Here is a 13,803-nt window from a genome sequence, read left to right as displayed (position 1 = left end):
TATCATGCAAGAAGAAGAAAACAGGTAAACATTTATATTCAGAAATGCTACAAAGTGGAAAAAACTAAAGAAAATCAAATTGCTTATCATTAATTTTCAGTTGCTGCTCAGTGAACTGCCTAATTATTTGAGCTATAATCCAAACACAGCTTTATGGAATACTTTTGCAGCTGACTTGAGAAACTCCTGCATTACAAATTTAGAATAATAAAGGATTCATGTAAAAGTTTGATTTTAAACTCCTCATATAATTTCATGTTTACACAAGAGACGCGATAATGACATGAGTTGAAGACGTACACATCCTTTGCATTGCCATTTATGGATCCTGTGGGTGTTTAACAGCGCTCAGCATTGTCCCGATGTTCAGGATGTCTTCAGCTCATCAATCTTGTCAGAGGCCTGCATGAAGCAGATGATTCGGAGAAGCAGAAAAGTGTTCTGCTTATCCTCTGCTCTGCTGGAATGTCACGCTTTGCATCCTCTGGATATGAGAAGGGAGGGGGTCTGCACTTCCTCACAACTTATTTTCCTCCATGCCAAGTCCATTCTCTTCTGGGAATGGATTTAAACTGCAACCAAGGCAACAATATGTACCAGCAGCAATAAAAAGTCTCCGCTGCTAAAGCAATGAGGCATTTTAATAGGATGAGCTGAGACTGTTGTGGAAGCAACCAGGCTTTACTCGTCTCTTGCTGTCTGCATCTTTCTTTCTTTCTTTCTGAGAGTTTCAATTGTTTGAAGTTTGGACTCGCCAGGGATTTGAATGATTTAAGGTGAAAACGAAAGGCTAGATGTGCAGAGTGGAGGCACGGAGGAGGCAGAGGAGCTGGGTTCTTTAAGCCTGATCATTATCTGTGCCTCCTGTTGTGAGGCGGCCACAACAGTTTTGAAACACCGCACTTGGGAGAATAATCAGTCTGTCTGAGCTCTTTTCCCTTTTTTTTTGTATGAAGTTCAGTGAATCTCTTTCAATCATTGGCTCAGCGTGTCATTAATGGAGATGCACACCCTCAAAGTCCCCTATGCCAGGCTTCGGTCAAACACCTGTACCGATTTTCAAGCCTCATCCTTCCTCCAGATACTCTGTCTTCTTCTACCTAGAACAGATTTAAGGAAATCCTCTTAAGAGAACTGCTTGCTGCAGGTTTCCCCATCTCTGATCCTCTCCAGATGCACATGGTACAGATGGAGCATCTACAAGGCCCATAAAACACAACCAGGAAGTAATACTTAATTCCCTCCCCTGACATGTGATGGTGATAAACACAAGATAGTCACTGAAGTTATGCAGAGTTCTCATTTTCAGCAGTTTCCTTTCTGGATGAAAACTCTGCAAAGTACTTTTATGATGAGGGGGCCCCATGTGAGGGAAACTGGCAGGAAAGTACCAATGATAACATTGAGGAATATCCTCATTAGTCAGTCCCTCTCTCCCGACTCCCCTGCTAATAAAAGCCACATTCACAACGTGCTCCTAACCTGAACCGTGACATAAGACAGGAAATCTATATTAAAATGCCATTTTCCTTTAAAAAAAATCATCTGGGAAAAAAAAGACTGTTTGGAACTTGTGGAAAAGAATCAGTTAAATAAGCACTTTAGCCTTCATGGATATAATTAGCATATGGAGACATATCAGTCTCACTGACAGGAATAATATCTTCTCAGAGGCAGAGTGTCACACCAGAAAGCAATTCAGTGCTTCGTGTCATGGTTAAAGTACTCCTCAGTTCTCCTTGAAATGGCTTTCACTGACTTGCTATGTGAAGTTTCATTCAGATAAAGCTGGCCTGGAAAATTTAAGTGCTGAGGAATGTCTGTTTGAGATGTACCCTCTCTGAGAGTTGGCTTTTTTTTTTTTTTTTGCAGTTCCCTTTTCGGAACTGCTCCACTGCCTCACTGCCTGTAGACTTCTCTGCCCGCCTTTTTGCAGGCTCATTCGCTTCAAGGTGGCAGTTTACACAACATGGGCCGCACGGTGACAGCGCTGCAGCCATCTGGCGCCCCACAGCGAAGGAACGGCATCACCAGCTGGTGTCCGGGGGCAGCAGTTCTGTCACCTTTGCTACTAGACCCATAAGACATGTTGAGGTCAGCTGTCATCTGCCACCTCTGACCTTTTTACAAACACTGCAATGTGAAATAGGTAATGTTCGCCTGGTGAACCACACACTAAGTAAGATTTCAAAGAAACTGAAACAATCCAAGCCCCTTATGGAGATGAAAGTGGATATGTGGCGCCCATCTCTCCTTCCTACTCTCTGCGTAGCTAAATTCCAAAGTGGAAACTCTTGCACAAGCAAAAGTCCACCAGGCTTCTGTTCCCACTGACAGTCTGCACTGCTCTGTCAGTTCATTACTGGGGCTTGCATTCCATTACAAAGCAAAACAAATAACCACAGAGTCATTATTTATTTAAAGCCATTACCTCCATAGAACAAAGTCCGCCAGTTCCAGTAAGTACTTCTAAGCTCTATTCAGTTGTTAAGCACAGACACTCAAATGTATTTGAAAACAAAATAAACACTGAATGCAAACAGGACCTTAATTATAAAATAACTAAACTGCAAACACTGTAAAGACTTTAAGTTCTGGTTTCACATTTGATTGCCTTTCTATGACCTTGTTCCAGGTTGTTTTGCACACTAACAGGTTTCATTTCTTAGTTTTTCCAGCTATTTATTATGTGTTGAAGTTTTGGATCATGCATGAATCTACAACTAAGTAAAAAAAATCTTAATTTGAAGATAATCAGTTTACCAGCATTTAAGAGGAGGATAGTAAGAGGAGCTCTTGCTGCAGTGTTAAAACAGTGCCTCTGTGCCCGACAGCATCACTGTTGTCTGCATCTCTAACTAACAGCAGAACCACCCGCTAATGCTGCTGTTTCCACCTGCTGTTGGAGTCCCTTCTATTCCACGATTACTTCTTTTATTGTAGGAAGACTTGTGTGGCAGAGTAGGAGAGAGGGCAAATGTTAGGGAAGTGACGGGCTGCTTCTCCGGGGCTATTGTTTGGACACAGTTTCTCTCACACTGCATTGACCACAGGCGGGGTGTGGCTGAGGGAGCGTAGGCAGGGAATAAAGAAAGGGCTGGGGGGTGTTCGCGTGGTGGTAAATACAGGGGGAAGCTTACATTGCATTGCATACTTGCTCTGATGCAGACAGCAAACAGGAAGGCGGGTGGTCCAGAGAGCATTACAGGGAAATAGCTGGGGTGAATGGGATTTTGCTGCTGTAGTTTGGCACTGTGTTCCCAGCCCCGCTCTTCTGCTGGATGAAGTAATGAGAGACCTAGGCGTCTAACAAACTCAGGCCAGATGGGGAGAGGATTCTTTTCTACAATTACTCTGCAGCAGAGAGCATTAGAGCCAGTTCAGCTCCTCCTCTTTGGAGAAAAGATAATCGCGGGGTCTTTTAGTGAATACTTAATCAGCATGCATGCCTTGCAGTACACTGTGTAAAGTTGTACTGCCACTCTCCTCAATCTCAGAATACATTATTTTGGTATGCAGCATGGGAGCTTTATTAGAAATGCTAAGATGGAAGACTATCTGATTCTGAAAGTATTAGTATTTAAAGTTTACTTTTAACTACACTCACTCAGCACTTTATTGGGTACACCTGTTTAGACAAGCTGGTTTCAGAAATTGCTAATCTACTGCATTTTCCCACATGACCATCTCTTAAGTTTTTACAGGGAATGGTCTGAAAAGGGAAAATATCTAGTGTGCTGCAGTTCTCTAGGTGAAAATGTCTTGTTGATACCAGTGTATGCAGAGGAACATGTCTAAATCTGCATCACATTCAACCTTGAAACAGCAGCAAAAGACCAAACTGGGTGACACTCCTGCCAGCTAAGAACAAGAACCCGAGGGTACAATTAATTAAGGCCTGACCAGGATTGGACAATAGACGAGTGGAAAAATGTTTCCTGGTCTGTTGAGCCTCATTTCTGCTGCAACATTCAGATTTCAGGGTCAGAATTTGGCGTTAACAACATGAAAGCCTGAATCCATCGTGCCTTGTATACATGGTTCAGGGGAGATTAACATGATAGATGTGCATCCAACAAATCTGCAGCAACTGTGTGATGCTCTGATGCCATCATGGACGAAAATCTTTGAGGAACTTTTCAAGCACCTTGTTGAATTTGTGCCATGAAGAATTAAGGCAGAAGGCGCACATAGAAAAAGGAATATGTATTTAGAACTGACGGCCTATTTCAAACAGGAAGGAAGTTGTTTATCACTCTTATTACTACAACAACATTTATCTTCAAGTATTTATAAAAATCAATTTTGCCTTTTGTGTGGTCGGTTGTTTTTATACTATGCCACTGGAGCAGCAAACCTGAACAAAGTGCAAGGACCGGAGCAGTAACAAATTCAGAGCTCCTTAATAGTTACCACATTCACCCCAAATTGATCATAAATTCGAAGGTTAACTTATTTAAACTGCCAAACGGTTCATTAGGTCTCGCTTAGCTTCCACTTGCTGTTGGCAGTAGAATTTTAAGCTTTTCTACAAGCTCTGAATTTTTCTCACTGAAAGGTCTAATTTAACTCCATTTTCGTTGCTGTTGACCTCTTACCTTGTGTGTTTAATTTTGTGTCAGCGAGTCAGGTCTTTAAAACGCAACATCGTCCTCCCCAAAAACCTTGAAATGTTCAAACTGAAAGTCATCAAATGTTCTGTTTGTTCAGTTACTTTCACTTTCATAACCTTCATAACGTTCATCACCTTCATCACCGTGAATGTCTGAAATAACTCACTTTGTAAAAGCATTGTCCTAACTATTCTCTTTCCACAATGACAAACTGTGATACTCAAGGACAAATGACAACTGATAGACAATACCCACATCAGTGCTCTCTCCCTTTGTGTTATTGTCCTCTGCTCGTTAAAGCAGCCAAAGGTCATCCATACTCTCCGAGCTGTACGACTCACTAACAGCTGCCTTATGGTTGTGTTTTACAGACTTATGAATTGCAATTGGCAGATTCTCATGAGTCCACGATGTGCACTTTCTCACCCACTGACAGCAAGGCGCTTATATAAATAATGTAAAACCCCATAAGGGTTACCTAACATTGATTTTAGAGGACAGGATATTTTCATAGCGCTTCTGGTCCCTGAGACAAACTGAGAGGAAGATGAATATGTATTTTTTCCAAACAGCTCAGTGGAACACAGATACAGCAGCAATGCAGTTGATTGTTTAGGGACGTTAAACAAGGTCTTGACATCAACTGGGTCTATCAAGAGAGAGGCTCAATAGGGTTTCATTGTCCTGGCAATGAATACATTAATGTCAGCAGCCTGAACAGAATAATAAAGGTCATGTCTAATAGCCAGTCATAGACCTTTCCGTTGAATGCTTATACTGTACTCTTAAATGCCGGTAAATAAAGAAAATCTTCTAAAGAGGGTAAGTGTAAAAATTATACAAAATGTTTATTAGCAAAAGCAAATAACCAAGTTAATCCTGGATCTCTGTGAACAGACTGAAAGTTTTGGTTCATTTAATGCTTTGCTCCTTGTGGTTAGCTCAGTTAGAAGGACTCCACAATGGACTCCAAGGCCATCAGGAACAGCTGAAGTGCTGTGTTTATGGGCTTATTGGATGTCTGTCAGAGATGCTGTTGTAGCTCCACAGGGAGTTGAAACACAGCAGAAATTCTGACATTTGGCACAGTGTAATATATTTACAGGAAGTCAGCTCATGCATATTAAAAAAACACACACACACACAAAAAACTCTGCTTTGATCCTGCACAGGGCATGGCCAACAAACGGGCAAGCGAACAGCCTGGCCTGGAGAGGGATACACACCTAAAGAACATTTAATCTCACTAAGCCACTGGACGATGGTGCTGGCTCATCACACCCCAAAACGCCTAAACTTAAGAACTTACAAAAACATGTTTAAGCCAAGCGGTTCTCAGTGTGGGTGTGTTTAGTTTAATCAGTCACCTGACTGCGAGCCTGGCCTCTGGGAACAGGAAGTATGACATCACCACCCTGACATTCAGGAATGTGGGAATGTCAGGCTGCCTGTTAACATTGAGAGGGAGTCAGAACAGCAAGCTGAATGAACACAACATGTATAACTCACTGCAGCAGCCACACAGATGAAACACTCAGACTGGGCTTGAACTGACATTTATCGCAAAAAACAAACAAACAAACTATAAATGCAGCATATATAATACTTCAAGCCATGACAAGAATAGATTCAATGACTGCGCCATAGTACTTTTCAGGATTTGTGAAGCCACTCTGCTGCTCGTGGTTTGGCCATCTGATAAGCATTAATCTGTTACTCAGATTAATCTGTTTGGATCTTATATCATTTTCCCATTGGTAGTTGAACCATCACGCTCCAGCATCGGCTGAATTTCGAAGAAAAGAGGAGAATCTCCCATGTAGTCCCTGCACCTGATGCTGTGCTCAACGCATAAGACTTACAGGTCAAGAAAATCTTACCAACTGTAGCTGGCAATGCAAAAAACTCACTTTTAAACATGTTTTCTGAATAATAAAGTGCTTTGTTCATATTTTTTTTTCTTTTACACTCTCTGTGTACCGGGTGGATTGAAAAATATATCTATTAGGCAGCAGCTGAGGGCTAAATCAGCTGGCTGAATAATCTCTGTTATGTTCTCTAATTTGCATATTGTAACATTTCTTTTAATGAAAATGGAGTTTTTTGTTATAAATTGTTTGCATTGGAGAAAAAGGAGCAGCAGTAACAACTGCAGTTGTATTTTTCTCTAATAACTGTCAGCTTATTATTACCATTTTCTCAGTGTGTACTTCTTCTTTTACAGCATGCCCACAATGAATGACTATAATGGTTTCGCTTCCATTAAGTTGTGGGATTTGTAACACAAGTATTAGCAAAACCTTTTAGTCCTTTGTAACTTATATCTTCTCTTCATTCATTAGACCTTTTCCTACTTGGGTAGTCTCTTGTATATCTTTTAAAGTGCATTTAATAGCCACTGTGGCTGGGTATGATAAGATCTCAAAAACATACAGGCTCCCAGATGCATTCAATTCGAATGCAGAACAGAAACACCAAAAGGTGAAAGGTCTTTTTTTTTCTGTTGCTCTCTTTTTCAGCAAGCCAAATTTTCTGTGCATGCAGTGAATGTAAAATATTATTTGTTAAGTTTGGAAACTTTTGAAAGTTTCTCACCAAATTATCTGGATAGCTGACACAAGTATTTGCTGTTCTGTTAATGCATTCAAGGCAACAGGAAAACAAAAATTCCCCTTTTATTCTTGTTCCTGTCAAACTCCATAAAGATGATCATTAATGAATCCAAGATGTCGGCGATATAAAAGTAACTAACTCGAATACGTCGTAACGAGGCTTAATTAGACCCAGAACACAGTCTCACACTAGATAAAAATTTCCTGTCAGACATCATTAGTCATGGAATAACTAGATATAAAACAGCACTTTAGCCAAGTTATTACTTTAAGCAACACGAGAGATATCAATAAGTGTAACACGAAGCCAAGAGGAACTATTTTAAGAGCAGGAAGCCTCAATGAGCAGTCCCATGAAAACTTCTCTTTAACTTCTCGTTCGTCATTCATTACATCTTTTTCCCAGCTAAGTGGCAGTGCCATGGTGTCACCGCCCTCCTTCAGAGATGCTGGCATGCAGTTTCTGGGCATGAAGCACAACAGTTTCTCCTCATAGACTCGGGGAGAGTGCGGAGAAGGAGCCAGAGCTGGAGGGAGTGCAGCCCCAGAGGAGCCCAGCTGCTGCCTGGGAAACCAAACCCTGAGCAACTCTGGCCCACGCTCTCTAACCCCAACCCCTCCCTGCCATTTAATAACAACACTCAGTCGTTCTCTCTTTTCTTTCAAGCTGCTGACTTTTCTCATGCTGAGTATGGGGAAAAATAAGTCAATGGAGGAACGGTGGGATGATATTAGTCACTCCGCTGCACATTCTTAGAATACTTCCCACTGCTGATTTCAAAACACTCACACATGTTCCTGTTCTTGCTCTCTCACACACACAGAGGCACGAGATTACATGTGAGTGCGCACACATTCAGGCACTCACCCCGGTAGTGAAGGCTGTCATCGTGGTGGTTGTGCTGGTGGTGGTTCTCCAAGCCAGGGGGGCTGCTGGCACCCAGCTCTGCCAGTCTACGGCTGGTGGCGGAGAGCTCGGAGCGCAGGTTGGTCACTTCCTGGCTGGCAGACTGGATGGCCCCATCAATCCTCTGTGCCAGCTGTTTGTTGTCTTCCATCATTTTAAGGATTTTCCCCTGAGGACCAAATCCACACAGAGCAGCATGGTGTCAAGAGAAGCATTACAGGAGGTGAAGTTAAGACCCTTTCCTCCTCCGCCACCTCTTATCACCCTCTTCTTCTTCTTCTCCTACTCCACCTGTGCTTTTTCTCTCACAGTGTACTTCGCACATAAAAAAAAAAAAGCCGGCAGTACAGGGATGATGTCTACCTGTTACTGCATAAAGAATGCGTCCAAGCACTACAGAGTCAGAGAAAGCATGTGTGTGCGAGAGGAGAGAGTGAGCGCGGGAGAAAGAGGGGAAGAGAGAAACCAAAGGGAGCAGGAAGAGAAAGAAAAAAAGGCAGGGGAGAAAAAGATGCAGCCCAGCAGGCGGAGGGGAAAGTGAATGCTCCCGCAGAGGAGAATGTGCTGTGAGCAGCTGCTCTCAGAGAGGACCCTGCACACACTGAGATGACATGCAGCCTTTTAAATGGACTGTACCATGTGCAGGAGGACTAGGGGAGATGGTGGGGGTGCAGTTGGACTGAGCTGCTCTCCAGTAACTCTCTAAACACAGAGCGTGGTGTGTACCCCACACCCTGTGGAGTTTGTAAGGAGTGAGCAATTGGGTTTGTAATAGGGGGGAAAAGTACAGATTGTTTTTCTGTCCTTCTTCCTCTCTCTGTATCCCCACACTCAAAGCTTGCCAGCAGTATTGAGCCCTTTGACAAGCACTTGTCAAGCCCTCTATATCTTTTCACTTGGCCTCCTTTGCTCACACACCCGCTGTCTTTTTGTCTCTCCGACCCCCCCCCCCCATTCCTTTATATATTCTTCTCTTTGTCCTGGGAAAGCTCACCCCCACATCGGTGGAAGAGGAAGGGGGCTGGCACAAGGCACCCAAGGGGAAAACATTTCAGCATTCAGAACAAACTTAGTAGAGGACGGAGGAACAGGCCTCTAACGGGCTACACGGTAACAGAAGAGGCCTGGAGAATTACAATGGAGTTGTGGCGGGAACACAGTAAAGTTTCACATCTTTGATCAAAAGCAGTTTGGAGAATTATATTTCAGCTTATCAGCAAGCACAGGAAATAAACGCGGCGGCATCGTTTCTTATCTGTACAGCTGTAAAACTCCATCACGCATCTAAAAGGTTAGAGATGGGTTAGGCTGTGCATCTTAACTTAAAACAATCTGGGATATTGCTGAGCCGTCACAACTAAAGATCTGCATTTGACATTTTCATTTTCCAAGTAAGAAAACACATCCTGTCTGGCACGAAACAGAGGCTGATGAGCAATACATCACTGAGATGCTGTCATCCGAGGCTCAGGTGATAACGGCTCGCTGTTCATTGGTATTCACACAACGGCACAGAGTGACAAACAAAGATGGGACAGCGGGCTCGGGAGATTGACAACCAAATGAGACACACAACTTGTTAGTTGCACCGGTAGTCTGTTCACTGCATACTGTTTTACAATAAAGTCCTCAGAATGTTGGTGTTGTTTGGGTTATGTGGCCTTGACTCCTCTACTTTGACTCAACTATTTTACTCTGTAAAGCCAGTGTCCGTCCTTTGATGAAAAATATTACGCTATACTGCCTGGTCAAAATGAAAATGGAAACAGGATGCTATCTCTTTAAAAATCATTAACTATTGAAGATACTGCTTCAGGTTAATTAGGACTGATTTAATTAAGACACAAGTGATTTTGAATAACGTGTCTATACCTGTAAGCAGCTGTGCCTCTAAAATGTTAAGAATATTTTTACTACATGTCATTATCTTTGGCTGGAGCAGGAGAAAAAGCTGATTTTATTAACAAATTATTAATGGCACGCTGCATTTTTAAAGTTCTGAAGCAGTGAATCCAGCTGGGACTCTTTCTTGGTCTTAAGTAGAGCTGACACAATTAGTCAATCAGCTGATAAGGCCATTAACAGAATCTGCACAACAGTTTTGAAAACAGATTAAATATTAATGTCATCAAGTGAGAATGCTGCTTTGCTCAAATTTGAGAAAAAATTCTTTTCCAGGGCTTAAAAATTACTGTGCAAAACTCTTGAGCCACAAAATGAAGTTGTTGCCAATCAGACGCTTTCCAAACTGTGGATCAAAATCTGGCAGTACTTTTCTGTGTTCATAATTTCATCAATTCTGACAAGATCAACCCTCAACCTTCTCTCCTTGTTTCCTTCCATTAAGAAGGGCTTCTTAATACCACTTCTTAATGCCACCTTTCCATTCAGGCCATTTGTGATCAGGCTTCAACAAAGCATCACTCAGGTTTTCTCTGGATATTTTCTGCCTAACTCTTAAGGACTTTCAGATATTGTTCATCTGTAGATTTTGTATTTTTTTTTTAGGTCTGCCACTTCTTCTGTCATCCACATGTCCAGTTTCTGCTAATATTTTTAGCGGACTATGTTAGACGTTCCAAGTTTTTTGCTAAAATGTCTTTTGAAATAAACCTGTTGGTCCATAACACTATTTTATCCCTATTAAACTGTGTTATCTTTAGTATTTTTCATAGAAGTGGAAACAAATTATGTGTTTTTGTGACAGCTGCTAGAAACAGAGCACCTAATATCACAATTAAAACTTGGTTCTTGGTAAAAAAGCAGTCAATGTCCAAACAAAAACTTTACAAGGCCAGCAGAAAGCCTGGTGAACTATTGCTCAAGACCACTTTTGACAAATTAAAAGAAAATGTGGCTCCATGGAAGCAGAATATAAAGAAATGAGGGGTTGCTAAAGACTTTTGTGAACACTGTATAATTTTAAACTGAACGTCTTTGCATCTTTAATCATGTTTGCAATTATAACACCTAACATTTGTTGATGAATATTGCAACAAATTGGATATTTGGGTGTAAACTAAATACCAAGTACATATAATGTTAACTCACACACACAAAAAAATTTTTTATAGGGAAATGGGTTGTACAGTTTCATTGAAGTTAGTTTGTAAATATGCCAACACTAACATTCGATTCACTTTATGAGGGTTGACTTACCCTTCTTTGTACTGCAGCTCTGTATGGATAGGAAAACAGTGGCCTCTAATCTTTTTTTGCAAGGTCTCCCATAATAGCTACTGTTAAATGCACATCTAGTTATTCCCATAGAGAACAATTATTGCTTACAGTTAGTAGAGAAGATCTACAGCAGCACAGACATGTTAGCAGATCATTATCACTGTCTAGACAGTCACATCGCTGCCCCAGTTGGCACACTGGCCCTGATTTGTAGCTGATTATCAAAGAGAAATGTAGCACGGTCTGGAATAAGGATAGGGTTATCAGAGGGCTCATGATTTACATAGAAGGCTTTATGTTATTTAAAAATTACTGCTTTTCTAAAAGAATCTCGAAGCTCTTCCCTCATAGTCATAACCACGCTCTGCACTGAGCCATGTGAGGGAGGGCTTTCATAAACCCAGCTGTGGAATGCGCGGAAATTAATGATTTCAGGGTCAAGAGTCACAGGGTGTCCCAGATACACATCAATAACCAGACAAATAGTTTGAGGACACGCAATTGTGCCATGTCCAAAACACACAGCCTCCTCCTCCTCCTTTGTCTCCACAACTGGACTGAGAGCATCTATGATCACAGCCGAGACCTGAGGCCAGTGCAGCAGCTTGGCCGACTGCCTTTGATAACCACTTCTCCGGTCGGTGCTTGTATGGATTTGGATCACTTTTCCAAACTTATGCGAGTGTTTGTGTTGTTAGTTTTCTCACTTGTTTGATGCTATTAATGGGAAGTTTAATTAAGTGTGCTGCGGGTGTGCAGTTAAAAAGAGGTATTGATAAAGAGTCACCATGACTGTCTGCCTGGGTTAATTGAATATCGACTAATCCTCCACACACTGAAATGCTTTCCATTTTTTCCCAATAACAAAGTGATATAATGCTGTGCTCAACTTATTAATACACATCTTATCAGGGGCTTGGGGAAAATATCCACTCGGCTCGACTAAACTTACTAATATTAATCAAATACTGCAAAAAAAGATAGAAAGTCTATGAGGTATGTGAGCCTTACTTCTGAATAGGAGGAACTTGGAAAGTTGCATAAAAACTAGAAATGTTTTTTCAAAAACAAGATAGTTAAGAAATGCAGTGCAGTCAGGCTGATGTAGCCCTACTATTCCCATTGTTGTGGTTCACAGGTAAGAGGACAGCAGAGGAAGGCAAAATTATTACCAGGCAAGATTGCATTTAGAGCAAGTCTTTGAGTCCATGTGAGGCGAATATCAGGCAGAAGGCAAACGTAAAACAGACAAGAGATCATTCAAGGGAAAGACGGGGAATGGCCAACACACTTCCCTGCTGTGAGTGCAGAAACAATCTGCCAGGGAACGAAGTGAAGTACAGGGAGTGCAGAATTATTAGGCAAATGAGTATTTTGTCCACATCATCCTCTTCATGCATGTTGTCTTACTCCAAGCTGTATAGGCTCGAAAGCCTACTACCAATTAAGCATATTAGGTGATGTGCATCTCTGTAATGAGAAGGGGTGTGGTCTAATGACATCAACACAACAAGCTTCTGAAGCGTGATCATCGAACAATCAAGCATTTCATTCAAAATAGTCAACAGGGTCGCAAGAAGCGTGTGGAAAAACCAAGGCGCAAAATAACTGCCCATGAACTGAGAAAAGTCAAGCGTGCAGCTGCCAAGATGCCACTTGCCACCAGTTTGGCCATATTTCAGAGCTGCAACATCACTGGAGTGCCCAAAAGCACAAGGTGTGCAATACTCAGAGACATGGCCAAGGTAAGAAAGGCTGAAAGACGACCACCACTGAACAAGACACACAAGCTGAAACGTCAAGACTGGGCCAAGAAATATCTCAAGACTGGTTTTTCTAAGGTTTTATGGACTGATGAAATGAGAGTGAGTCTTGATGGGCCAGATGGATGGGCCCGTGGCTGGATTGGTAAAGGGCAGAGAGCTCCAGTCCGACTCAGACGCCAGCAAGGTGGAGGTGGAGTACTGGTTTGGGCTGGTATCATCAAAGATGAGCTTGTGGGGCCTTTTCGGGTTAAGGATGGAGTCAAGCTCAACTCCCAGTCCTACTGCCAGTTTCTGGAAGACACCTTCTTCAAGCAGTGGTACAGGAAGAAGTCTACATCCTTCAAGAAAAACATGATTTTCATGCAGGACAATGCTCCATCACACGCGTCCAAGTACTCCACAGCGTGGCTGGCAAGAAAGGGTATAAAAGAAGAAAAACTAATGACATGGCCTCCTTGTTCACCTGATCTGAACCCCATTGAGAACCTGTGGTCCATCATCAAATGTGAGATTTACAAGGAGGGAAAACAGTCCACCTCTCTGAACAGTGTCTGGGAGGCTGTGGTTGCTGCTGCACGCAATGTTGATGGTGAACAGATCAAAACACTGACAGAATCCATGGATGGCAGGCTTTTGAGTGTCCTTGCAAAGAAAGGTGGCTATATTGGTCGCTGATTTGTTTTTGTTTTGTTTTTGAATGTCAGAAATGTATATTTGTGAATGTG

At 42.1% G+C, this 13,803-nt stretch overlaps 1 protein-coding gene across 4 annotated transcripts in view; it reads right to left on the bottom strand.

Annotated features, from left to right (window-relative positions):
* Positions 1–13,803, bottom strand: part of kaznb (kazrin, periplakin interacting protein b) — a 137,771-nt gene that overhangs the window by 58,635 nt on the left and 65,333 nt on the right. For all 4 annotated transcript variants that reach the window (XM_076884110.1, XM_012918490.4, XM_012918491.5 and 1 more), the window contains exon 3: positions 8,094–8,301. In XM_076884110.1, the coding sequence (XP_076740225.1) occupies positions 8,094–8,301 (208 nt within the window). The remainder of the gene's footprint in view (positions 1–8,093; positions 8,302–13,803) is intronic.

This window comes from Maylandia zebra, linkage group LG5, assembly GCF_041146795.1.
Source record: "Maylandia zebra isolate NMK-2024a linkage group LG5, Mzebra_GT3a, whole genome shotgun sequence".
Lineage (NCBI taxonomy): Eukaryota > Metazoa > Chordata > Actinopteri > Cichliformes > Cichlidae > Maylandia > Maylandia zebra.
This window is presented reverse-complemented; position numbering and strand designations above follow the sequence as displayed.